This window comes from Malus domestica, chromosome 15, assembly GCF_042453785.1.
Source record: "Malus domestica chromosome 15, GDT2T_hap1".
In the NCBI taxonomy this organism is placed as follows: Eukaryota; Viridiplantae; Streptophyta; class Magnoliopsida; order Rosales; family Rosaceae; genus Malus; species Malus domestica.
In genome coordinates, this window is record NC_091675.1 from 50396472 (window position 1) to 50422653 (window position 26182).

Consider the following 26182-nt stretch of genomic DNA (forward strand, 5'->3'; position numbering starts at 1 on the left):
TTTACTAATACCGTTAATTTTTTTAAACAGTTTGATGACTAAACAATCTTAGTTTTAATTGATTTTTTGCTGAGACAATCTTTATAGGATAATTAATAATATAAATGGTTTTGATTATAAACATAAAATTCTATAAATTAACAACGAATAATTTTGAAAAATTTTAAGTAAAAATTTTTATTCATCTTTAAATAGCGAAGTATTGTTCAGGAATCATGACATTGCATTTTCCTACTGGTAATTGCAAACTTCCAAAATTTCGAGGAGGCACCAAACCAAACGCCGAAGTCTCCACTTGTCATATAAATCATAAAAAAAAAAAAAAAAAAACAGAAAAAAGAAGGGTACGCGCGAACACCGACTGGTTCCCTCGGTGTCTCCGCCTCCACCTACACTTCCGTCTTCTTCTCTCTCTGACTTTCTCGCTCCCTCTCTATCTCCCTCTCCGCGAAATTCCTGAATCTCTCATTGCGAGACGCCGTCGTGGCAACAATGGCGGCGATTTCAAATCTTGCGGGTTGCAGTCACGGTGGGAACTTAGGCATATTCGGAGAGAGGAGGTCACAATTCCCATCAACTTCTGGATTGAAAACTCGGATCTCTTGGTCCTCTAAGGTACTTTCCCCGTTCATACCAGTCAAATTCTACATCAATTGCTTTTTACAATTGTTCATTTCATCTGAATTATATAAATAAATGCAGAGAAATGTGGTTGTTAGAGTACCCATTTGAACAATGCTACATTTCAGACCATCAATTTGAACAATGATTGGATGGATGGTTGCTTGTGAATTTCCAATTTTTGCACTTTTTTTTTTAAAGATTTATTTATTCAAGTTTCTTATATTGTATGTGGGTTTAATCACAAAATTTGGATTACATTCAATAAAACTATAATTATAAATATTTTCTAATTCTGATGTGAGCTTTCTGTGGTTTAGGTTTCTAACTTGTAGTAGTTTATTACATTCCTGTTTCTGATACCAAAATTCGGTTTGATGATCACCTTTTTGTTTTCCTTCATCATTTTCCCCTTTGTTGATATAGAATCAATTAGCAGTTGGTCACTTGGGCAAGTCAGATAAGAATTCTGGTGTTCGTATGGCATTAGTTGATGCGAAGATTGCACGGAGTGGAGATTTTTCCAAGCCTTCTGACATCCTGGTATCTAAAACTACTATTTCCACAGTGACTTAAAGTAAATTATAAATATTGGTCGTCTTTGGAGTGCGTATGATTACTCTTAAGTGTTAGGTTACTTTGACATAAATAACATTTTTATTTATTCGACAGGCGTTTGATCTTGTTCAAGGAGCACTTGTAAGTCTTTGTATTCTTTAATTTCCTGATAAGGTGATATGTAGTGAGTTTGTGATTGATAATTTGTAGCAGTTTTTGTTTCAGATTCTAACGCTTCTCGCTTATATAAAAATTGCATACTCTTTTTCTGCCCCTTCGCCATTTAGAATTTTGAATCAAACATCATAATAATCTATTCTGGATAGACAATAATTATGATTGCTGATTTATGATTCCTGATTGACTCCTGTATAAATCAAATCCCTTAGATTAGCTTACCTTTTATAGTATTGCTTGTATAGAGAGTATACGTGTAAATCAAGGCTTTGTAATCCTATATTTTGAATGAGAATCAATCCTCAAACTATCAAGGACTTCAGCCAAATACCTTCTGTATTCTCTTTACTGATGTGCGATATCTTTTATGGTATAACAGAGCCTCTTTCTTACCGTCTTTTTTTTTCTTTCCGATCCTCGTTTTTCTCCCGCTTCCACTGATGCATTCCCCTCTTTTTCCCTAAGTTTCTAATTATTTAAACTTACACAGCAACCAATAAGAGCTGTTACCCAATAAAATATAGCAACCCACTACCTATATTGAAATTTAACAAACAATTAAATTGAGGAGCAAACTCAAATGCACTAGGGCTAGTCAGTGAAGATGAGAAATCATGATTAGTTGCCACATAGTTCATTTTCTTAGTATTGTTTGAGTTTGCATGATCACATATCTGAATAGTTACAGTGTGCAGGTAAAATGGAGTCCGGCTGTGGTTGTGGACAGGTCGTTACCTAAGCCTCCAACAGCTGTTTTTCTGCATGGAATTCTAGGTAGCAGGAAGAACTGGGGTACGTTTGTTCTTGTCTCTTTCTAATGTCATTTCACTTCATCTTGACTACTGGTCAATGCCTTGAAATAGTGAATCGTGCATTCTCTATTCCTTTACTTACAGTTACAAATTTAACAAACTACTATATTATAGGATGCTTTCGCGTTGTGCATACAGTGAATTTATTTTCTTTCCTTGTAATAGAAGAATATGAACTCCGCCTATGTCTTACATGGCCGGTCCCAAGCCCGGATAAAGGAGGAGGGGGAGGGCGTCAGGTAGTCGACAGCCGGCACTCCATGATCACGTCGAATCCTTATGAAAATGAATCCAGAACAAAATCGCGCTAAAGCTAGGGCGTCACCCGTAAGTGGCGCGCTGTGTGGCCTGAGCACAGTGATAAGTGAGCAAGGGTCGCTGTATCTCCATCGGCACCCGGATGCAGTGTTAAATGAGCAAGGGGGCCATAGAAACTTCTTTTCGAACGACTCCACTCAAAGTTGTTTGGGAGCATATGCTCCTATCAACTTTACCCGGGACACACAAAAGAAGTACTTTGATCCTATTAGACGGGGGATGGTGAAGAAGCTAGGACAGAAGGGTAGAGTTCAAGAGAGCAAAATGCGTTTAGGAACGTGGAATATAAGAACCTTAACGAGAAAATCTATGGAAGTAGTGGAAGTTATGGTGAGGAGAAGGATAAATATTATGTGCCTACAAGAAACTAAGTGGGTTGGTAGTAAGGCAAAGGATCTAGAAAACTCAGGGTTTAAACTTTGGTATTCGGGCACAAATAGAACGAGAAACGGTGTTGGCATCATCGTGGACAAGACCTTGGTACAAGATGTTGTAGATGTCAAGAGGGTAGGAGATAGAATCATGGCAATCAAGATTGTAATAGGACAAGAACTTATCAATGTGATTAGTGCGTACGCACCTCAAGTAGGGTTGGATACGAGTTCGAAGGAGAAATTTTGGGAAGATCTTGGAGACTTGGTGCAAGGAATTGCTCAAACGGAGAAGTTATTTATAGGAGGAGATTTAAATGGACACGTGGGCAGGGAGACAGGCAACTATGGAGGTTTTCATGGTGGCCATGGTTTTGGGGAGAGAAACGAGGATGGGGAAGCTATCTTGGATTTTGCAATGGCATATGATCTCTTCTTAGCCAACACCTTCTTTAAGAAGAGAGAAGAACATGTGATCACCTACAAGAGTGGGTCGTCAAAAACACAAATAGATTTTCTTCTAATGAGGAAAGGGGATCGTATAACTTGTAAGGATTGCAAAGTTATACCAGGAGAGAGCGTGGCTAATCAACATCGCTTGTTGGTGATGGATGTACATATCAAAAGAGTAAGACAAAAGAACAAGACTTGGAAGTGCCCAAGGACTAGATGGTGGAATCTAAAAGAAGAAAAACAAGCCATTTTCAAAGAGAAGGTAATCACCCAATGTGTGTGGGATAGAGAGGGGGAAGCTAGCCAAATGTGGGATTCCATGGCTAGTTGTATCCGAAAAGTAGCAAAAGAGGTATTAGGAGAGTCCAAGGGCTTTGCCCCACACCAAAAGGAATCTTGGTGGTGGAATGAGGAGGTACAAACGAAGGTGAAGGCTAAGAAGGAATGTTGTAAAGCCTTATACAAGGAGAGGACCGATGAAAATGGTGAAAGGTATAGAAAAGCGAAGCAAGAGGCGAAGAAAGCTGTCAGAGAAGCTAAGTTAGCGGCTTACGACGATATGTATAAACGACTAGATACCAAAGAAGGAGAGTTGGATATCTATAAACTATCTAGAGCAAGGGAAAAGAAGACAAGGGACCTAAACCAAGTGAGGTGCATCAAGGATAAGGATGGAAAGGTTCTTGCTACAGAGAACGCGGTTAAAGACAGATGGAGAGGTTATTTTCATAATCTTTTCAATGAAGGACATGAAATGAGTGCTTCTTTAGGGGAGTTGAGTAACTCAGAAGAGTGTAGAAACTACTCTTTTTATCGTCGAATTCGGAAGGAAGAAGTGATTGTAGCTTTGAAGAAGATGAAGCATAAAAAAGCAATAGGCCCAGACGATATACCAATCGAAGTGTGGAAACTTTTGGGAGAGACAGGTATAACATGGCTCACTGACCTTTTCAATAGGATTTTGAAAACGAAGAAGATGCCAAATGAGTGGCGAACGAGCACTTTGGTGCCTATCTACAAGAATAAGGGCGACGTACAAAATTGCATGAACTATAGGGGTATTAAGCTAATGAGTCATACAATGAAGCTCTGGGAGAGAGTCATTGAGCATAGATTGAGGCAAGAGACACGGGTTTCGGACAACCAATTCGGGTTCATGCCAGGGCGCTCAACCATGGAGGCAATCTATCTCTTACGAAGATTGATGGAAAGATATAGAGATGGGAAAAAGGATTTACACATGGTCTTTATAGATTTGGAAAAAGCGTATGATAGGGTCCCAAGAGACATTCTTTGGAGGATTTTAGAGAAGAAAGGAGTACGAGTAGCATATATCCAAGCTATAAAGGATATGTATGAAGGAGCAAAGACTGCCGTAAGAACTCATGAAGGACAGACCGAAAGCTTTCCCATAACTGTAGGATTACATCAAGGCTCATCCTTAAGTCCTTACCTTTTTGCGTTGGTAATGGATGAGTTAACAGGACATATTCAAGATGATATTCCTTGGTGTATGCTTTTCGCAGACGATATAGTGTTGATAGATGAAACTCAGGAAGGGGTAAATGCAAAGCTTAACCTTTGGAGAGAAGTGTTGGAATCTAAAGGTCTTCGCCTAAGCCGATCAAAGACAGAATATATGGAGTGCAAGTTCAGTGCAAATGGAGGCCAAAACGAGTTAGGGGTGAGGATCGGAGATCAAGAAATGCCAAAGAGCGACCGTTTTCGTTACCTAGGATCTATCTTGCAAAAGAACGGAGAATTAGATGGAGATCTCAACCATAGAATACAAGCTGGATGGATGAAGTGGAAGAGTGCATCCGGCGTGTTGTGTGACCGCCGTATGCCACTGAAGCTCAAGGGAAAATTTTATAGGACGGCAATAAGGCCGGCGATGCTGTATGGCACAGAATGTTGGGCGGTGAAACATCAACACGTACACAAAATGGGTGTAGCGGAGATGAGGATGCTTCGTTGGATGTGTGGGCACACGAGAAAGGATAAGATTAGGAATGAGGATATCCGGGGTAAAGTAGGAGTAGCCGAAATTGAAGGAAAAATGAGAGAAAATCGGTTACGGTGGTTTGGACATGTGCAAAGAAGGCCTACTGACGCTCCAATTAGAAGATGCGACTATGGGACAGAGGTTCAGGGCCGAAGGGGTAGAGGAAGACCTAGGAAAACTTTGGAAGAGACTCTAAGAAAAGACTTAGAGTACTTGGATCTAACGAAGGACATGACACAGGATCGAGCACAATGGCGTTCTAAGATTCATATAGCCGATCCCACTCAGTGACTTGGATTTTCCAAGTCTCCAACCGAGAAGTTTTCCTCACTCGGGAAATTAAGGGAACACTACCCCAACCTACATGCTCCACTCAGAAAGCTTCAACATACAAGCTTCAACAAAAGAAAATTCAAAGAACTTAGCGAAGAAGGCTTTGGTGTATTTAACACAATACGTTGAAATGAAGGAAAGCTTATTTATTGATATCCCCGATAAGCTACAAATATGTACATATACATGAGTCAAAATAAACACACAAGAGGGAGCCTTCACAAAGGTTGCTTAGGAGAAGTCTCAGCAGTCGGTAGAGCCCCAGAAAGAGAAGGCACCGGAGGGGGATCATTTGGAGCCTCAGTACTGGACAGAACCCTAGAAGGAGGAGGCATCAGAGGTTGATCATTTGGAGCTTCATTACGCGGTACAGCCCCAGAAGACGAAGGCAATAAATGCCTTTGGAACAAACCCACAAATCTCTGATGATCAAGTAAAACCTGACCATCAGTTTCCTTCATCTGGTCAAGCTTCCTCTTCATGTTTGTAGCATAGTCATGTGCGAGCCGGTGCAACTGTTTATTCTCATGCTTGAGCCCTCTAATCTCCTGTTTGAGACTCATCACTTCAGCCGCCAATGATTCAACTTGGCGGGTTCGAGCAAATAGGCGTTGGGCCATATTAGACACAGAACCTGCACACTGAACACTGAGAGCCAGCGAATCCTTAACAGCTAACTCATCAGACCGTTTGGAAAGTAGTCTGTTATCTTTGGGAGTGAGAAGGTTCCTGGCCACCACCGCAGCGGTCATATCATTCTTCATCACGGAATCCCCAACGGTAAGAGGACCAGTAGGGGAGACGAAGGATGGGCGCCATATGTTGTCTGGAGAAGGCGGGGCTGCCTCTTCAACAAGGTTCAAGTCAAAACGACGGTCGGAGGGGCCAGACATTTTCAAAGGTGTTGAAGAGAGAAGAGGTCGGACAAATCAAGATCTTAGAAGTGCAAGAATGAAGCTTCTACTGGTGGAGATTCAAGTGTGCTTTAGAACTTAATGCCAGCCCCTATAAAAAATCTGCACTCGACGGAGCTTCAGAAATCGAAGAGGCGCCTGCTCAGAAATCGAAGAGGCGTTTGCTTTCTCAAAAGCTGAGCTGCTTAGAGATCACGAGGGTTGATCTCAGAAATCGAAGAGGCTTTTGCTTTCTCAAAAGTTGGGCTGCTCAAAGACCACGAAGGCCGATCTCAGAAATCGAAGAGGCGCTCGCTTTCTCAAAAGCTGGGCTCCCCAGAGACCACGAGGGCCGATCTCAGAAATCGAAGAGGCACCTATTTTTCCAGCCTTGTCAGCACCTGTCACACGCACACTCAGCTTTGCGGAAATTATGGGCATTCTGTCGAAGACTTCTGGGGAAGTAGAAAACACATGAATCTTACTGTTCAATCACCCACTTCCCACACGCAACAATAGCTCATGGGTACCACAGATAACTTTGCCAAAGTTCTCTGCCAAAGTTGAGCACGTGAAGCTTGCAGCTCCCACTACATCGCTCTGACCAAGAAGGGTAAAAGAATAGCAAAGAAACAGCACTAACAAAGTTTAGACCCATAAATTTTGAAGGTCTAGCTACCATATTATTACCCACAAGGGTAAAGGAACAGTACCACTGCTGGATAATTGGAAAGTCCCTGTGTGTCAACCTCTGTGCTTCGTGGCAAGGTAGACTAGCAAACATGCCCAACCTTTACTCACATTCGAGAAAACACTCCCAACAAGATTGCTTGCTCCAAAATCGAAGAGGCACCGCCTTCCGAATCTCGAGAGCCAGACTCCCAACATGATTACTTTCTCAAAAATCGAAGAGACACTGCTCCCCGAATCTTCGAGAGCCAAACCCCCAGCATGATTGTTTTCTCAAAAATCGATGAGGCATCGTTCTCCGAATCAATCGAAGAGGCGCTCGCTTTCTCAAAAGCTGGGCTGCTCAGAGACCACGAGGGCCGATCTCAGAAATCGAAGAGGCACCTACTTTTCTAGCCTTGTCAGCACCTGTCACACGCACACTCAGCTTTGCAGAAATTATGGGCATTCTGTCGAAGATTTCTAGTGAAGTAGAAAGCACATGAATCTTACTGTTCAATTACCCACTTCCCACACGCAACAATAGCTCATGGGTACCACATATAACTTTGTCAAAGTTCTCTGCCAAAGTTGAGCACGTGAAGCTTGCAGCTCCCACTACATCGCTCTGACCAAGAAAGGTAAAAGAATAGCAAAGAAACAGCACTAACAAAGTTTAGACACATAAATTTTGAAGGTCTAGCTACCATAATATTACCCACAAGGGTAAAGGAACAGTACCACTGCTGGATAATTGGAAAGTCCCTGTGTGTCAACCTCTGTGCTTCGTGGCAAGGTAGACTAGCAAACATGCCCAACCTTTACTCACATTCGAGAAAACACTCCCAACAAGATTGCTTGCTCCAAAATCGAAGAGGCACCGTCCTCCGAATCTCGAGAGCCAGACTCCCAACATGACTACTTTCTCAAAATCGAAGAGAGGGTAAAGGAACAGTACCATTGCTGGATAATTGGAAAGTCCCTGTGTGTCAACCTTTGTGCTTCGTGGCAAGGTAGACTAGCAAACATGCCCAACCTTTACTCAAATTCGAGACAACACTCCTAACAAGATTGCTTGCTCCAAAATCGAAGAGGCACCGCCCTCCGAATCTCGAGAGCCAGACTCCCAACATGATTACTTACTCAAAAATCGAAGAGACACTGCCCTCCGAATCTCGAGAGCCAGACCCCCAGCATGATTGCTTTCTCAAAAATCGAAGAGGCATCGTTCTCCGAATCTCGAGAGCCAGATACCACAGACCACTTTTTCAAAGTGCTCTGACAGAGTTAAAACATGTGAAACTGACAGCTCCCACTACCGTGCTATGACCAAGCAGGGTAAAGGAATAGCATTACTACTTGTTGTTAGGGAGACGCCTATATATGTCAACCTCCATCCCCAACGGACAGGCAGACCTGCAAAAATGCTCAACCCTTCATCATATCTGAGAGGGCATTCCCAACGAAGCCTTTCGAAATATTCAGCTTTCTTTCCCCCCGATAATACCTCTGCAAACAAGCTATACTAGAGCAAGAATATCTCATATCATCAGGGTTAAAAGCAAGAGTATCCCATATCATGCTTTTTCCCTATCTTTTCCTTTGGCCTTGTTTTTACCTGCAAGACAAGGAGAAAGAGAGCAATCAGTCAGCACTTGGAATCAAGCTTCCAGCCAGGAACTGACTGCCTGGAACCCCTTACCTGATTACTTACCTGGCATTGCTCTCGAGTACTCATCTTCAACATCTTATGTTTCCAAGGAAGATTCCGCATCTGCTTGAGGAACAGATAGGGCAAGTGCGAAGGGTACAAGGAAGCATGTGGAGACAAGCGTAACAGCACACGTGCCGATACATCCATTACTCTGTCAAAAGCAAAAGTATCCCATATCAGCAGGGTGGAACGTACTCTAGATTTGATGGACTTGTTTTGACCCTCAAATTCTTCAGTCGGCCTTATACTCTGGAGGAAACCAGAAAACCCTCCAGCTCAGTTCAAGAATAAGCCTGTGGAAAGTTACTTCTTCAAAAGCAAAAGTATCTCATATCATCTCTTCTCATTTTTCTTCTCTTTATCCTTCATGCTGTTGCAAGATGGGGAGAAGGTGAACAATCAGTCGGAGCTCTGATTGCTTACCTTGTCTGTCACCTCTTTCAGCAGACCCCCTAGCTCGGCGACTTGGGGGACTCCTACTACATGGTTTGTATCGCGCTTGACCAAGCCTGAAACTACAAGTAAGCTTCAAGTGAAATTGATACATTACCTTGTGCATCTCCACCAGTTAAAGATACCACCCCTGGATGGAGGAAAAGTACTTCCAGAGAAGATGCCACATCTACCTATGAGACAGATAAGGCAAGTCAAGACGACACCACACTCCGATACTTAGAAGTTTCGTGATTACGAGATCATTCTCCCACAATATTTCCTAATGTCATTTGTACTAAATCATTCACTTGTACTCACTAAAGGAGAGCTTGAACCTATGTACTTGTGTAAACCCTTCACAATTAATGAGAACTCTTCTATTCCGTGGACGTAGCCAATCTGGGTGAACCACGTACATCTTGTGTTTGCTTTCCTATCTCTATCCATTTATATACTTATCCACACTAATGACCGGAGCAATCTAGCGAAGATCACAAAAAGCGACCGTTTTCGCTACCTAGGATCTATCTTGCAAGAGAACGGAGAATTAGATGGAAATCTCAACCATAGAATACGAGCTGGATGGATGAAGTGTAAGAGCGCATCCGGCGTGTTGTGTGACCGTCGTAGGCCATTGAAGCTCAAGGGAAAATTTTATAGGATGGCAATAAGGCCAGCGATGTTGTATGGCACAGAATGTTGGGCGGTGAAGCATCAACACGTACACAAAATGGGTGTAGCGGAGATGAGGATGCTTCGTGGGATGTGTGGGCACACGAGAAAGGATAAGATTGGGAATGAGGATATCCGAGGTAAAGTAGGAGTAGCCGAAATTGTAGGAAAGATGAGAGAAAATCAGCTCCGGTGATTTGGACATGTGCAAAGAAGGCCGACTGACACTCCGGTTCGAAGATGTGACTACGGGACAGAGGTTCAGGGCCGAAGGGGTAGAGGAAGACCTAGGAAAACTTTGGAAGAGACTCTAAGAAAAGACTTAGAGTACTTGGATCTAACGGATGACATGACACAAAACCGAGCACAATGGCGTTCTAGGATTCATATAGCCGACCCCACTTAGTGGGAAAAGGCTTTGTTGTTGTTGTTGTTGTTGTAATAGAAGAATATGGAAAATATATCAATATTGAAAGTACTCAAATGAGATTTTGAAATGAACCCTCTTAGTCAGGTCTTCTGTTTCTTATTGTTTGAAGAAGACCAAGTTTCAAACTACATGTGTGTCTTCTTTTGTAAATTTGTACAAACGAACTATAATCTAAAGTTGAGAACGCTTATTTAGTGGTTGTCTTGGTTTTAGTAGCTTGACTGAACTGTTCGAAAATACTTTCAATATGGGTTGAATTCTTTCAGTAGTTTTGGTGTTTAATTATGTTGTATTATTGGATTTTTCAGAACAAAAGCCTCATCAGATTCCAGTCTAAAGAGTAAGATACACATGAAAACTAAAGAGTGAAAGACACAAGTGTACTGTATGATACTGTATGACAATACTGTCAGTCCCACTGTACAAGGCATATCTACCATTTTGGCCAGTAAATCCAAGTGTCCAATTCAAGATTAGCTTGAGCTCACATTTTACGGTTATATGCATTGAAGTTATACTAAGAAAAGAAAATTCGTTTTCAACTAGGACTATTGAGAAAAGTCTCCACAATTCCTCTTCTGGTTATGTGACTGAGAGTTTTAACAACATTGAGCTGCTTTCCTGAGTTCCTCTGCCTTCTTTTAACAAATCATTTAAATGAGAGATTTTAAGTGAGTAGAATGTTGAGTTTCGTGCCACTCATTTTGTCCGAGTCTTTATCTGTTTGCGAGATTTTGTGTTCATTCAACTGCACTGTTTTCTGTTTTTGGACTAAAGGGTACTGTCTTCTATTTTTACTTGAGTCTTTGTGTAGCTATTTTATTGGTCACCGATTAATTGTTCAGTGCATTCCAAATGTGGGTGTTTTAGTATTCTTTTTTGATGTACGGGTTGTGTCACATATGAGGAAAGTATGCCACTCATATTTTTGCTATCGTTGCCGTCCTGGATATTATTTTCTTTGTGTATTTCTTTTCAATTCCATATCTTGGTATCATTACAATGAAGTGATAATAGTGGGATTTTTACGTGTTTGTTGCACATAAATAGTCTGTGGGTTAATTCATAATGTCTGATCCTGTAGGAACCTTCACCAGGAGATTGGCACAAGAATTTCCAACATGGCAGGTAGCGCCCTCTGCTTCTGTACTTTCACTTATCACAAATGGTTCATGTATCATCTAGGCTTATTTGTCTGCGGTATTGTGACAAATTGATTAATCTAAGTGATCCTAATTACCACAAATGCAAGCACTATCAGTACAGATCTGACACAAAACCACACAAACAAACCTATAGCGAGGCACACACAACCTTCTCACTTCTACACATGCCATGTGTATCCCACTAGCATGCAAAACTAAATTTTTTATTACTTTCTGGTTGACAAACTAAAATTTTAATTATACTAACAAAGGAATAGTGGGATTTTGATTAATTTTAAAGTTGTAGTTTTGAGTGACGGTGGAGTGCATGTGGCATGAAGGAAAGTGAGAAGGTTGAAATGAGAAGGTAAGTGAGAAGGTTGCTAACATTTCTCTTTATAACAGGCTACTCAACCCTGGGTGGGCAATAGTCCACCCAAAACTTGAGAGCCAAACCCAAAATCCTAAGCTCTTTAACGGTGATTCTACCCCTCAAACCAATGTCCTTGACCATACTAAACCTACACTTATAACTCCCAACAGAGCCTTTAAGGGAAGGGATTAGTTGTGGGGCCCACACCACATCGAACTTCAAGGATCCAAACCTTCTATTTTTCAAGTTGCACCTCATAGATCATCCTTGCAAAATATTAATCAAATCGGAAATATTTGAGGCATCTAATTGGTTTCAAAGAAATTGTTGAACACTATATTCTAAGAAACTTTGAAATTTCATCGTGACAATTAAATAAGCAAATGGTTTCAGATTGAATTGAATTTTTGCAAGGATGACCTATGAATCATGACTTACAAAATAGACAGTTCAGATCGTTGAAGTTCGATGTGGAGTGGGTCCCTCAACTAATCCCCATTGTTAAACAAAATGGGGAATCCCTTCCCTTAAAGGGCCTGTAACTCCTAGTAACCCCTTGTAACCTTAGATATTTTGCAAATGTTTAAAAAGCAATACTTTAATTGTCTCAAGGGGATAGAAGAAAAATGGGGGGGAAATTTTTTGGGCGGTATTTAGGAATTGAGCTCTCACTTGAGGGTCTTTTAATATTTTTCTATAGTTTTGTGACTGATCTAATTAAGAATTTGTACTTCTCCTGTTGTCATGTTCACTACTTATGCTTGTAAAGTATGTTTTTCTATGTTTGTTTTGTGTGTGTGTGTGTGTGTGTGTGTGTTTACTTTTGGATAGATTTTCGTATATGGTCATGGTGACAACCTTATGTTATTCTTTTGTTTATTGGCAAAGTTTCTTTTAGTGGACTTGCGGTGTCATGGTGATTCAGCGTCAATTAAGAAAAGGGGGCCCCATAGTGTTTCTTCCACTGCTCTTGATGTCCTAAAACTGGTACATGTTTCTTGAGTACTTACTGTAATTTTTTTGAAGAACAAGTATGTCCAATTGTTATATGTTATTAACTTATTTTTCAAGAAAAGTTTCAGTAATTGTTCTGAACTTCATCACTGTCTGCATGAACAGTGTTGTATGCGCAGCATTTGAACACCCCCATATATTTGTATATCTTTGTCTGGTACCTTCCCATGCTTCAGATACAATTACGTCTAATATAATGTTATTTCATTTTCCTGTGTAGGTTCAACAGCTTAGATTAATACCTCGGGTTATAGTTGGCCACAGTTTTGGAGGGAAAGGTATCTTAGGTTAATTTGGCATGTTGCATACCTTTATTGGAGAGAGCTAGTACACAGTAAATCTGCACCTTCTTAAAATGGATTTATGCTTACTATGTTTCTGATTTTTCATGTAGTTGCCTTGAGCATGGTGGATCAAGCTGCAAAGCCTTTTGCACGACCAGTCAGAGTAAGTAATGGGAATATATTGAATAAATATCCTAGAAAGATTGGGTGTCTCTTGGACGTTATCTTTCTTTTTGTCTTACTAGTTGTTTGTCTAGGTTTGGGTTCTAGATGCTACGCCTGGAATAGTTCGTCCTGGTGGGGATGGGGAGGACCATCCAGAAGAATTGATATCCGTCCTAAGTACACTGCCCAAAGAGGTGAATACATGTTCAATAGTTGTTTCCTTTTTAAGGAAACTGGGCGCCTTTAAGTTTTGTAGTCCTTTTATTATTTGATTTTCTAGCCCCTTTTAATTATCTCCTCTCTCTCTCTCTCTCTCTCTCTCTCTCTCTCTCTCCCTCTCTTTACAACTCTAAGTTATATTCATATAATACAACTTGATATCAGATCATTGTAAATCAGTTTACTGCTTGCGTTTTGGGTCCTACTGAGCAGAGATACGTGTGCACCTCTCATTATTTTGTCGTAAAGACTATTGTTAATGTGTAGGCGAAACTTTGTATGCTGAAAAATGTTTCTGTCTTCATTTCATTCGTTTCTGTGTAAGATTGTCATTCTACCAATTTTCCTTTTATAAATAAAAGGTTCATTCTACCAATTTTTCTTAAAGGCAGGTTTCCTCAAAGCGGGATGTTGTGGATGCTCTACTTCAAAAAGGATTCTCCAAAGATGTTGCACAGGTACTTTTAAACTGTGAGCCATGCTTGAATGGATTAATTTGTAGTTTGGGCTCTGAAACCTTTATGTATGGGTCAGTTTGGATTTATTTTTATTTGTCTTGCCGACATTAATACTTGGCCTAATTCGCTATTTTATCCTCAGTGAATAACTGTCATAAGTTTTTGCATGTTTGATTGCTACTTTTTGGTTCTTTATTTATGGAACCAATCTAATTTTCAAGTCAGCATTGTTATGTTATTCATTCATGCCTTCAGGATGTTATTTTATGTTATTATAAGCTGTTTCACGTGCAGTGGGTGGTTACTAATCTTCGACCAACCAAGTCTCCTGGTTCGTCACCATCAACCTTCTCATGGGTGTTCGATCTGAAGGGAATCGCTGAAATGTATAAATCTTATGAAGAAACAAATTTATGGTAATTATTCATATCCTTATTGTGTTGGATTATTGTCGTATGTGGCACAGGAGTCAATACCTAGGCTCTACCAGTTAAATATCCTTTTAAAAAAAGAAAAACTGCCCGCTTGTCTGAGCTGGTGGTATTCTTTAATGAATTGTGTTTTCTTTTGGAGTGTTCACTTTTTTATTCTGGATGTACATCAAACTAAATACCTTTCAATCATACTATGTGTATATAAAAAGTTAAATCTCTTCACATATTGAAACAAAAAGGACATTGTCATTCTGAAGCTATGCGTACTTCAACTTTTTCCCCATATCTTGAATGTCAAATTTGCAACTGGCTTTTGCGACTGGCTCTTATTAAATTGGATTAACAACAACAACAAAGCCTTTTCCCACTAAGTGGCTCTTATTAAATTGGATCATTGTAGGAAAATTGTTGAAGATGTGCCTCGAGGTGTCCATGTGAACTTTTTGAAAGCAGAAAGGAGCTTGCACAGATGGGCTCTAGGAGATCTCCAGAGAATTCATGCGGCCGAGGAGCTTGCTGTAGAGGAGGCAGGTGGAGTGGAAATGCATGTCCTTGAGGATGCAGGCCACTGGGTATGTTGCTTTACAGTTTGGAGTTAATCACACAATATGGAACACTTGTGTTTGTAGACGGTGCACACATATATAAAAAAAAATCATTGACAAGATACTTTAGAATCTTAGAGGTTTTTGATGGATCAGTGGTCCTTGTCAGTTTTACTGCATTTTAGTTAGTTTTTATTATATATCTGTATTTTTCTTTATTTGTTTTTGGGGGAGAGGGGGGGGGGGGGGGGGAGGGGGAAGCAGGCTTATTATCGTAGGTGTTTTAGGATTTAGTGCTACATTTGTGTCATTGTCATTCACTAGTGATCCTTCCTTTGCTGTAATGCTACTGAGTCGCATAGGAACAGCTTACATCGGTCTAACGCCTACTAAGCTACAACATACACTTGGCAGGGATCTGTAATTACAAAGTCTATTGCTGAATGCTCATCAAAAGGAAAATATGCACAAGGGAGCTATAACGAAAAGCCTCAACAAAAAAAAAAAAAACATTTCTATGTAAAATGTAAATCAAAATAGTCAGTCTCTTAATCATGTTAAATTAAAAAAATTTCACTTTAATTAAACAAATTAGAGACTGTGAACGAACGATTTTAGAGATATTGCCACATAATCATTATTTTTAAGAGTGCTCAGGTCCGGAATTGTATTGCATTTGGACCTTTACATGGCCCTGGTGATTCCTAATGTTGTAAACCTTTCAGGGTAGGTCAATGTTCAAGTCTTCTAGTCATGTTTTTTTTTTTTTTTTTTTTTTTTGAATGACGTCTTCTAGTCATGTTTGGACAAGGGAATTAGTAGTCTTTGGGAAGTTGTGTATGGCAGTTGTAATATGGTCATGCACAAATGATTATTTCTTACCATTAATGCGGTGTAGGATGTCTAAGTTGCTGCTTTAAATATGAAATTGTTTGGTCAATTTGTTTTTGCACTAGTATGAATCGGATATTATCAATTGCAATATATTTGTAAATATGCAGCGCTGCTCACTTTCATCCTTACTTTTTCAGGTCCACGCAGATAATCCGGATGGGCTCTTTAGGATCCTTTCCTCTTCTTTCTTTTGAGTTGAAACCTCGGCGAGCTTTAGCGTGCTCATGATCAGTTCAGTTCAGACATATCAGCATTCTACTGACAAATCACCCGACGGTACCATTATTTTTTCCATTGAAAAAACTGGTCAATTTCTTCATTAGACAATTGTATACATCTCTTTTTATATCATAGTGAGTTTTCTGTATCATCGTTCTTAGTTCTTTTCATTTCTTTATGAGGCCTCCGTTACTTGTGCGCGCAGTTGTGGCCTATAAATATAAACTTGTTTAGAATTGTGACCAAACTGAAAAACTGGAGGTTCTTTGGATTGGTTAAATGTACAAGTATATAGCAAACAAATTTGAACTTTCACGTCGTGTGTTTCGAATTTCAATCAATGCAAAATTCAAATTGGTATGGTTTGTTAGTGAAGGGTGTACAACAAGAGGGATGGCCAGCCAAAGCAAAGAGTTTTACCATTATCAATCAATGTCAAGTTTCAGAGACATCTCTTTGTCATTGAATCTCTCCACGGGTGCTAGTAAAAGTTCTTTCATTGGTTCTTCCAATTACGTAATAATTCCGAATAAGTATTATGTGTGAGTTACGCACGCAGGACGAACATAGACCCTTCTACAGAGTACATAACTCTAAGAGGCTACGCCTATCATAATCCCATTAGTAATCTCTATTCATCTATACTCATTGTTTGAAATCTTTTCGATACGGTTGATATTTTTGTGGAAATATCAAAAAAATTAGAGAAAGATATGAAAAATGGGAGTGAAGTCTAAATTTCGGCTAAAATCAACAATTCGTTAACATATCGGTTACATATTAAAGAAACTCTTACATTTCATCTAAACCAGTGTTTGATATTTCCTAAAATTTCATTCTAAATTTTCACGTTTTAGAGCAAATTTCCATCATTTCTATCGAGAAAATCAATACCGATATTGATACATCCATCATTGTTTCCACAACTTTACGCACCAATATTTCTACATATACCGATAATTTAAATCCCGTCTATACTAAACAAAACCCCTTATCAAGGGAAGGAAACTGTTCAAATCAACGTGTTTTCCCGGGCAAAGCCGTGGCGCGCTAGTCGCGAAGGTGTGGTGCCAGCCGTCGGATGTAATTCAACGGCGGAAATCTAAAACCCTAAACACTCAAGACTCGGAGGTTGAAATTGCAGAGCTCTGAGCCCCACCTCACCATCAGACCATCTCCTTTTTGCAATTCCCTTCAAAGTTGAAAGCTTTTTTAATTTTATATTCTTCAAACTCTTCATCGTCATCGAATTTCCTGGTGCCGAAGCAACGAAAGGTTAGTAATTTCTGGAATTTCAAAGTCCAATTTAAATGGGTCTCTAAGGGTTTCAGAACGAAATTTGGGGCTTTTTCGATTCCGAAACCCTAGAGTGAGTTACTGACGAGGAAACTGTTTCTTCGAAAACCCAATAGATTTGGGTCTCTGGAATATGATTTGCTAAGTTCAATTTCAGTACCATCTGACTGATTCTCTCAACTCTATTCTACTACCACTTATGCAATATGAAACTAATTCAAATCTCTTCCCACGAAGCCAAAAACCCGACAGAGCTCTCTCTCAGGCAAGCCTTTGAACTTTTTGAACCAAAACTGAGGCCCCCTTTTGCATTAACAATTCCAAATCCACAAGAATACTTGTTTCTCAACAAAGCCATCCTTTATGGTGTTTTATGTGAAACCCATGTTGGAAAGGCACATATGAAGCACTTGCATGCTATTGTCACTGATGGGTATTGCTGCTTTGTTAGTTTGCTGGTCGAGGTCGTGAATGAATTGTATGTCAAGCTTCTTGAACCAGTCAAGTCTCGATTGATTTGGGCTACTAAGGAGTTGATCAATGTTCTAGCAGTAGGCGTTGAAGGTTTGTTGGTTTGTTTGTTGAGGCAAATTCTTGGAGGGGATTTTAGTGATGGAAATCTGTGGCTGTGTTTTGAGATGGCGACCATCTTTATGTCGAAATGGGATTACTTGTTACAGGTTGATCCGATGATTTTGACTAGTGGGCTGTATACTTATCTTCGGCTTTTAGCTGATCACTCTAGATTTGTGAGTAATCCAAAATTAGAGGCATTAAAGCAATTGGAAATTGATTTTTGTATTAAAGTTTTAAAGGAGCAGTTTCCTTTGTGTTTGAAGGTTGGCAGGGATCTTGTTCGACTTCTACAAGATTTGGTTCATTTACCCAAGTTTAGAGCAATATGGAAGGATTTGGTATTGAACCAGGGCGAGTTTAAGGCTCGGGGATTTTATGGTATTCCACAGCTCTATAACACAAGGACTCCAAGTGAGTATATGTTACTTCGGATTACTCCAGAAATGGAGGCCCAATTGCGATTTTTACTCACTCATGTGAAGTTGGGAAACCAGAAGCGTCACCAGGCATGGTTTGCCAAGAAGTTTCTATGGGAACCAAACAGGGAGACTCTCATAATTGACATTGTTCGATTTATATGTTGTGCCTACCACCCGACCAACGAAGTCATTCAGTCAGATGTCGTTCCAAGATGGGCTGTTATAGGTTGGCTTTTGAAATCTTGCACGAAGAATTATGTCGAAGCAAATGTGAAATTGGCTCTACTTTATGATTGGCTCTTTTTTGAGGAAAGAGTAGACAATATTATGGATATTGAACCCGCAATGCTATTAATGGTATATTCTATACCCAGATACATTGATATAACTCACACTCTTCTTGAATTTCTATTCCTTCTTATGGAGAACTATGATGTGGAACATTACGATATCTTAGTTAAAGGTGTGTCAACTTCTTTTAGTGTACTTGTTAAGAGAGGAGTGATTTGTTCACTTGATGTCTTGACCTCTTGTGATGCACTGTCTCCTATATTGCAACAAGCTCGACAGGTTTTTGTCAGGTAGGAAATTTGAAATCTCGAAAAAGTGTCAACAAGCTTGTCGTCCTGGTCATTTTGTGGGCAACTATTCTTCCTGTATGGAAACTCCAATACCATTAACAGTGTTTTTCAGGATTTTGCTTCTGCTGTTATGGCTAAATGGGATCATTATCTAATTGCCCAATTCTAGTTGAAAGCTTGGCTGTTTTTTTTTTTCAGAAAAATCTGAGAGCAAAAAAAGGGATCCTGTCATTCATGATTCGGCAGGAATGATAAGCCGTTCTGCCGTTTTGTGGTTATTGAAGTATTTTAATGGGAGTGATTTTGATATTTCTCGCAACTTCTCCATAAATACTATGTGCTAAAATGCAATGTGACAAGTATGATGGGTATCGTAATGCCTTTTTCATTGGAAGGTATGCTGTTGAAAGTGGATGTGCAATCTGAAGCTTCAAAGGTTGTATTCAGAATGTTGAGGGGGAATCCTTGCATACTGCAAAATATCAGGATCCAAGAGAGATGCTACCAATTTTTCTTAAAGGCAGGTTTCCTCAAAGCCCGATGTTGTGCATGCTCTAGTTTGAAAAGGATTCTCCAAAGATGCATAGGTACTTCAAACCGCGAGACATGCTTGAATGGATTAATTTGTAGTTTTGGCTCTGAATCTTTTCTTTATGGATTAACTGTCATAAGTTTTTTCATGTTTGGTTGTTATTGTTTCTGTATATAGCACCAATCTAATTTTCAAGTTTAGCAGTGTTGTGCATACATGAGTATTGGGTCCCAGACTCCTGGGCGAGCTTATTGAGCATGGGAGTCATAAGTAATGTAGTTCTTTTCAATGGTTAAGAGCTTATTGAGCATGGGAGTCATAAGTAATGTAGTTATTTTCGATGGTTATTTGGGTTTAGTAGCGCAGGTGTCTGTATGGGTTAGCGGTTTTAGGATTTAAAATTTTGTGCAAAAGTGGTGTCATTGTTGTTCAGCTGTGCTTTGAAAAAAAACTGCTGTGAGAAGAAGCGGCTATGCTGTGAGAATAAGCGGCTGTGAAATAAATCAGCAGAGTGTTTGGTAAACTTTTTTGTAAAAGTGCTTTTGAAAAAAAAAGCAGTCTGATAGTGGGTCTTTTCATTAAGGGAGCACTATAGCTCCGTGTGCTTTGAAAAAAAGCCAGTTTTCCAAAGCTTAAAATAGCAGCTTCAGCTTTTTCCTTTGATTTCAGCTTATTCTCACAGCAGCTTCCAAAATAAGCCCTTTTTTTTTTCAGTTTACCAAACACCTAAAACCCTCACAGCTTTTCTTCATGGGTCCTTTTTTTTTTAAGCACCTCACTCCCAAACCACCCCTGAGTATCACAAGAACAGCTTGTCGTCATTTTGGACATGGGAATTAGTAGTTTTGGGGAAGTTGTGCTTGTCATATGGTTATGCACAAGTTATTCTTTGGTGTTGTTTTGTTAATGCAGTCTGGAATGTATAAGATGCTGCTTAAAAAATGAAATTGTTCAATGCAGTTTGTCTGTAACTTGCATCAATGGGATACCATCAACTGTACAGTATTTGCTAAATATGCAGCGTTGCTCGTTTTTGTCCGTTAATTTTCAGGTCGAAGCTGATAATCCGGATGGGTTCTTTAGGATCCTTTCCTCTTCTTTCTATTGAGTCAAAACCTGGGGGAACTTTAGCATGCTCTTGATCAGTTCAGACATACCAGCATTCTACAGGCAAGTCACGACAGACGGTTCCAATGCTTAATCCTTGGAAAAAACCGGTCAAGCTCTCCATCAAATGATTGTATACATCTGTTAATATATATCATAGTGAGTTCTGTGTACCTTCGTTCCTCTTTTTCTTCATTTCTTTACGTGGCCTTCGTCCGTTCTTGCCGCAGTTGCGGCTATAACTTAAAACGTGTGTAAATCACTATAGAAAATGTTATAACCCGTCCCTAATCTTATTATATTTTTTTCCCCAAAGTTGTGAAGCTACGAAAATGTCCCTGGAATGGCTAAGTGGAAATCTTACATGAACATTTGAGCTTATTTCATATTTTGTCTCCTTTCTTGCCAAATTTGCGTAGTATTCGAACGCATAAGCGCAAAGGGAATAGAATTTGAAGTTAGTGGCTATTTCTTACTGAATGCTATACTTGGCACTCTGGGCGAGTGTTTAGCGATTAGTCTGTCCGGGTCCAGCTAGTCTTGCACTTTCAGACCCAAGCAATGGGCACAGATTCTTTTATACGATAAATTGCCGTCTCGTAGCATCACCATGACACTGATTCTTGTTATTTTTCCGGGCCCCCCGGTTTGGAAGTTCCATAATGTTGTCTGTGAATTTCTAACAAAGGAAAGTATGAGAACACAGTAATGGAGAAGGTAACACGAAATAGGATTCGTTTTGGCTAGAGCGGGGTGGGTGATGCAATTGTTCTTGATTGGTCATGTAGCGGTTTCTTCTAAGGTTGTTTTGCCAACACCATCAATTGAAAGAGAGTCATCTAGAGATGGTGATTACTTGGCTAAGGTTCTGAAAGAAAGATCATTACCCTCTTGTTATTGGCCTTGTTTCTGACAAAATTCCTGCTCCTAAGCTCAAACTGTTTAGTTTTTCTTTTTCTTTGTGGACCAAGCATGATAATTTTAAGCAGGTTGTTGATGAGGAGTTGAATGATTCTGACTTGGACATTGTGTCCAAGTAAAATAATTTATCTGGGAAGTTGTTCATCCTGTCCAGGACGTGGATATTTTTACCTTTAACGCACCTTAATGTATATTCTGACGTTGCATGCATTGTATAAGAGTTTTTCCTGCATTGCACTCTCACTCCTAGATTAAATTAGTTCTAGACTTTGATTTCAATTTATTCGTACTTTTTACACCTCATTTGCATATTATGGTTTTGTCATCTTCCAATGTCGGCTAGCATACATTGATTTTGATGTCCATTCATCTAAGTTGGGATGGGGTATCAGAGCAGATTGGTCCGCATGTAAAGCTTGAAGGTCACACGTGCTCCACATCACCCAATTTATGTTGACTATGTGTTCGGCTTGAAAATTCACTTCACATGAGAGGGCGTGTGAGAATGTGAAGGTAAAAAAGTCTCACATTGGTGAAAGGAGAAACCTTGTTAGGGCTTATAAGAGATTGAGCTGCTCCCCATATTATCGATTGGTTTTACGGTAGACTTTCAACTTTTTCATATCTACGTTTAACCATTCAAGTGTTTGGACGTCAATAAAACTTACATTTGAACGAGTTTTTATTTTTTTTTAATTTTTAATTTTGTTATTTGCATTGAGTTTTTTGCTTTCTCTCTTTGATGGAACTATTGTCTAGTGCCAATTGCTTCATACCATAAATACAAGTCTGGTTTAGATTAGTTTTATTTTTACAATTTTTAGAGAACACATTGTTGATACGCATAAATAGTTCAAAAATAAAAGAAAAAAAAGTAAATTGCAAACTCTGGAATCATTTGATTTGAAAACTTAGAGCGGTTTGATAAGTATTTGTTTTTATTTTTATTTTAAATGTTTTATGTGTTAACGATAAAAAGAAAATACATGAAAAAAAATGAAGGATGAAAATATTCAAAATCAAAATTAAAAGTCAAAATATATTTTAAATTGTTTCCATTTTCAGAATTTTGTTTTGTTTTATTTTTCTATTTCGTCCTCTTTCTTGGTACCATTCTTCATATCTTCTTTTCTCATATCTCAACCACGAAAACTAAAAATCAACCAACAAAAATTAAAATGAAAACTAATGAAAAGGGCTTGAAAACTTTAAGTTTTAATGATAAGGACAAAATAAAGGGTAAAATGAATAGTACCATAATTGACTTTTTAGTGTAAAAATGTAATTTTCGTTAAAATGAACAGTACTTGATGCTTTTCGTTAAAGTTCCTAATGATTAAATGGTTATAAATGAAATGGACCTAAGAGGATGGTAGGAGCAACAAATTGGTCAAGGATAATGAAAAGTCAAACAGCACGTGTTAGATCTGAAAACTTAATTTATTAAATAGCAGTCCAATCAATACTGGATAGTACGAGCAACAAATTGAGGGTAACTCAAGTGTCCCACAACAGCGTACTTTATATGTTTTTTTTTTTTTTTAAGTAAAATGAGATTCGAACTTAAATTTTTTTTTTGTAAGTGAAGAGAAATATAACTAAATTGTAATATTGAGTGACACCTTATATGTTATTTTAAGTAAGGGCTTTGATTGGAATGGTTTAATTTTAGTCAATGCTTGTTAAAATGATCAAAATTAAATATCAACGATATAACTATTGTATGAACACACTAGAAATTGAAAATTAATATTATATTGATCATATATCGATAACATATTGAAAATTAATCATTTAACAAGGATTTTAGAGAGCAAATCTTTAGTATTGAATTATTGAGTAAAGATTCAACGGTCGAAAATTTCGGTGCATGATTCTCCCGAAACGTACTAGAAATACTTTGTCTAAGCTAAACCATTATCTTTTTGAATTTCCCTAGTCAAAATTCGACTTCTCTTCGAATTTCCAATGAATGCAATATTCAAATTGGTAGGGTTTTAGTGAAGGGGTGTGATATCCACACACCCTATTTTACTTCTCACACACCTTTTTAATTTTCGGCCGTCGGATCGGATGAATTGAAGAAGATCAACGGACATGAATTATCAAGGGGTGTGTGAGAAGTAAAATGGGGTGTGTGGATAGCACACCCTTTTAGTGAAGGGAGAACTACAAGAGGTATGAGCGACGGCCAGTAAAGGCAAGACTTTCACCAGTATCAATCAATCCATGTCAAAATATGGTTGACCTGCATGCATTAACGCTTAAAAGGTCTGTTTGTGGAGAGATTCGGCTCGACTTATTCAACAGTTTTCCTCTCAAAGATTTACTGGTTGAAAATCCTGTTGAAATTATTATAAGGATTACGCACGACATGATGTCATGAAGGTGGTCAAAAATGAAGATGTCATGAAGGTGGACAAGGATTGTCTGCCCTCCCATTTTGCATACTCTTTCATGCTCTCCTGTTTTGTATGGTTACGGTTAAACCACGTTAACATTTTATATTATTTTTTTATAAAAATAATAAGACAAAAATGAATAGTAATATAAAATGTTAACGTGGCTTAATCGTGACCACACAAATAAGAGGGCATGGAAGAGCATGGAAAAAGGTAGGGCAGAGAATCCTTGTCTCATGAAGGTGGTCAACAAAGAAAAGTTTCTTTCCTCACTTATATTATAATACTTAATGTATCGTGTTGTGTTTCCAATGCATTGAAGAATCTCTCATCTCGTTATTAAGCAATCAGAAGAAAACAAATTACACCATGTCATTTATTTAAAGGTTAATCTTAGTTTATTATTCTGAAGTTTCATGGTTTTCAACATTGGGTACATTAAGTCTTTTTCATTCCAAAGTTATACCTCAAGTCTTAATTTTGGAACAGTTTCATACATCTGTTAAGTTGACTATTAAGTCAGCTGTTAATTGATAACGTAGCGCTTATGTGGACAATTACTGGACGTCACGTGTTAATATGGGCCCACGTAGATATTAAAAATATTAAAAAAATTAAAAACTTAAAAAAAAATTAAAAAAGTTAAAAACTAAACCTAAATCTGAAATCCCTTTCTTCCCTTTCTTCTCACCCATTTCTTTCGCACCATCGCCACCCTTCGTCCCTTTCCTCAGTGCTTCCTCCGCTCTCTCTCTCCTTCCTTTCTCTATATAAAACTCTCCTTCCTCAGTGCTTCCTCTGCTGTCACTGTCCAAACCCTCGTCGCCCCATAATTTCGCCACTCCATATTTTGAAATCATGGTGGGTTTTTTGTATCTCATATCAAGTTCCAATAATTTTTTGTGGAAATTGAATTTTTGGGTCGGATTCAAAATCTGATTTTGATCATTAATTAAGCAAGACAAGATTATAATTTAGAAATAACAATTGGCATGGATTGCTGTTTAAGTACAAGAAAAAAGGCAAAGCTATAGTTGTCATGAGCTAGAGAAGAAGGGCATCAAAGTGGACGACGTCGAGGATGGGGTCTCATTGGAAGAGGAGTTGGGAGCCCATCGCGCCTTGAGGTTGTTTTTGGAGTTGGCGGAAACGACCCGCCGGATCTGGTCATCGACAGTGGCCTTGGGACGAGGTGGTGGACGGAGAGAGAGTGGAGGAAGCACTGAGAAAGGGACGAAGGGTGGCGATGGTGAGGAAGAAATGGGGGAGAGGAAAGGGATGAAGGGGATATCAATTTAGGTTTAGTTTTTTTATTTTTTAAACTTTTTTATTTTTAATTTTTTTTAATATCTACGTAAACCCATATTGACACGTGGCGTCCAGTCGTCATCAATTAACGACTGATTTAACAGTCAACTTAACAGATATATGAAACTGTCCCAAAATTAAGACTTGAGGTATGACTCTGAGATGAAAAAAACTTCTTGTACCAAATGTTGAAAACCACGAAATTTGACATCGGATAATGGATATCAAAGACAAACCACAAGTGAACCCTCAAAGATAAACAACTCGTCACTATAAAGAATCCACCAAAGAGATAAAAGTTTATGGATAGAAAGAAAAACACTCTTCACTAAACCAAGTTTAAAAGTAATTCTTAATTTATGGATAATTGTATTTCCATACATGACATGAGTAGTGGTTTTAAATAGCTAGGCATGAAACAACCTTCTACCTTCCATGAAGAGGTTACTAAGCATACACTTAATGTAAGACTATTCAAGAACTTAAATGAAAATATGAACCATCTTTAAATTAAATATGATGAATGGACCATGATAATTAGACAAGTCCAAATTCGATGTCATACCCTTTCGCTTCGCAATAACTCATCCTTGAGTTTTGTTTAGTCTTCCTCGATCTTTCGGATGCCCAACTAATAGTTTCCACTTCATCTAATTTAACACCAATAAATTTGAAGACCTTGAAAAATTCCAAGAAATAAAACAATACAGAGAACTTTTGATTTTCCACATTCTTCCGAACCATGCACGCACCAATTTATTTCCCTTAAAAATAATTACCTTGGAATAATGCTTCTGAATCACTTCATACTCATAACTTGGGATTGAGT

At 38.8% G+C, this 26182-nt stretch overlaps 2 protein-coding genes across 7 annotated transcripts; both read left to right on the forward strand.

The window, feature by feature from the left end:
• The first annotated feature begins 217 nt into the window (after window positions 1–217).
• LOC103402121 (uncharacterized) lies at window positions 218–16526 on the forward strand. Of its 2 annotated transcripts, none has more exons than XM_029094442.2 (13): window positions 218–615; window positions 1048–1164; window positions 1294–1320; window positions 2052–2148; window positions 11546–11589; window positions 12868–12966; window positions 13214–13271; window positions 13388–13440; window positions 13535–13636; window positions 14054–14119; window positions 14414–14535; window positions 14954–15125; window positions 16130–16526. In XM_029094442.2, exons 1-13 carry the CDS (start codon window positions 493–495, stop codon window positions 16184–16186), a joined length of 1137 nt encoding a protein of 378 aa, XP_028950275.1. In that variant the 5' UTR covers window positions 218–492; the 3' UTR covers window positions 16187–16526. The 2 variants fall into 2 exon arrangements, with proteins under 2 accessions (XP_028950275.1, XP_028950276.1); XM_029094443.2 differs by having other exon boundaries at window positions 285–615; window positions 2045–2148.
• Window positions 16527–17187: 661 nt separating this feature from the next.
• Window positions 17188–21037, forward strand: LOC103402120 (uncharacterized). Of its 5 annotated transcripts, XM_070813374.1 has the most exons (5): window positions 17236–17486; window positions 17959–18256; window positions 18347–18859; window positions 19479–19670; window positions 20667–21037. In XM_070813374.1, the coding sequence occupies exons 2-4, from the start codon at window positions 18146–18148 to the stop codon at window positions 19488–19490; spliced, it is 636 nt and encodes a 211-aa protein (XP_070669475.1). In that variant the 5' UTR covers window positions 17236–17486; window positions 17959–18145; the 3' UTR covers window positions 19491–19670; window positions 20667–21037. The 5 variants fall into 5 exon arrangements, with proteins under 5 accessions (XP_028950548.1, XP_070669475.1, XP_017178111.2 ...); XM_017322622.3 differs by having other exon boundaries at window positions 17262–18256; window positions 18347–19670; XM_070813373.1 differs by having other exon boundaries at window positions 17346–17486; window positions 17959–19670.
• Window positions 21038–26182: the final 5145 nt, after the last annotated feature.

Bases quoted from the DNA above. Each gene is read 5' to 3' on its own strand.
- LOC103402121 (XM_029094442.2), top strand. From the start codon at position 493: ATGGCGGCGATTTCAAATCTTGCGGGTTGCAGTCACGGTGGGAACTTA. The intron at 12,967-13,213 runs GTACATGTTTCT...TTTCCTGTGTAG, and splicing joins CTCTTGATGTCCTAAAACTG to GTTCAACAGCTTAGATTAAT. The intron at 13,441-13,534 runs GTAAGTAATGGG...TTGTTTGTCTAG, and splicing joins CTTTTGCACGACCAGTCAGA to GTTTGGGTTCTAGATGCTAC.
- LOC103402120 (XM_029094715.2), top strand. From the start codon at position 17,714: ATGAAACTAATTCAAATCTCTTCCCACGAAGCCAAAAACCCGACAGAG.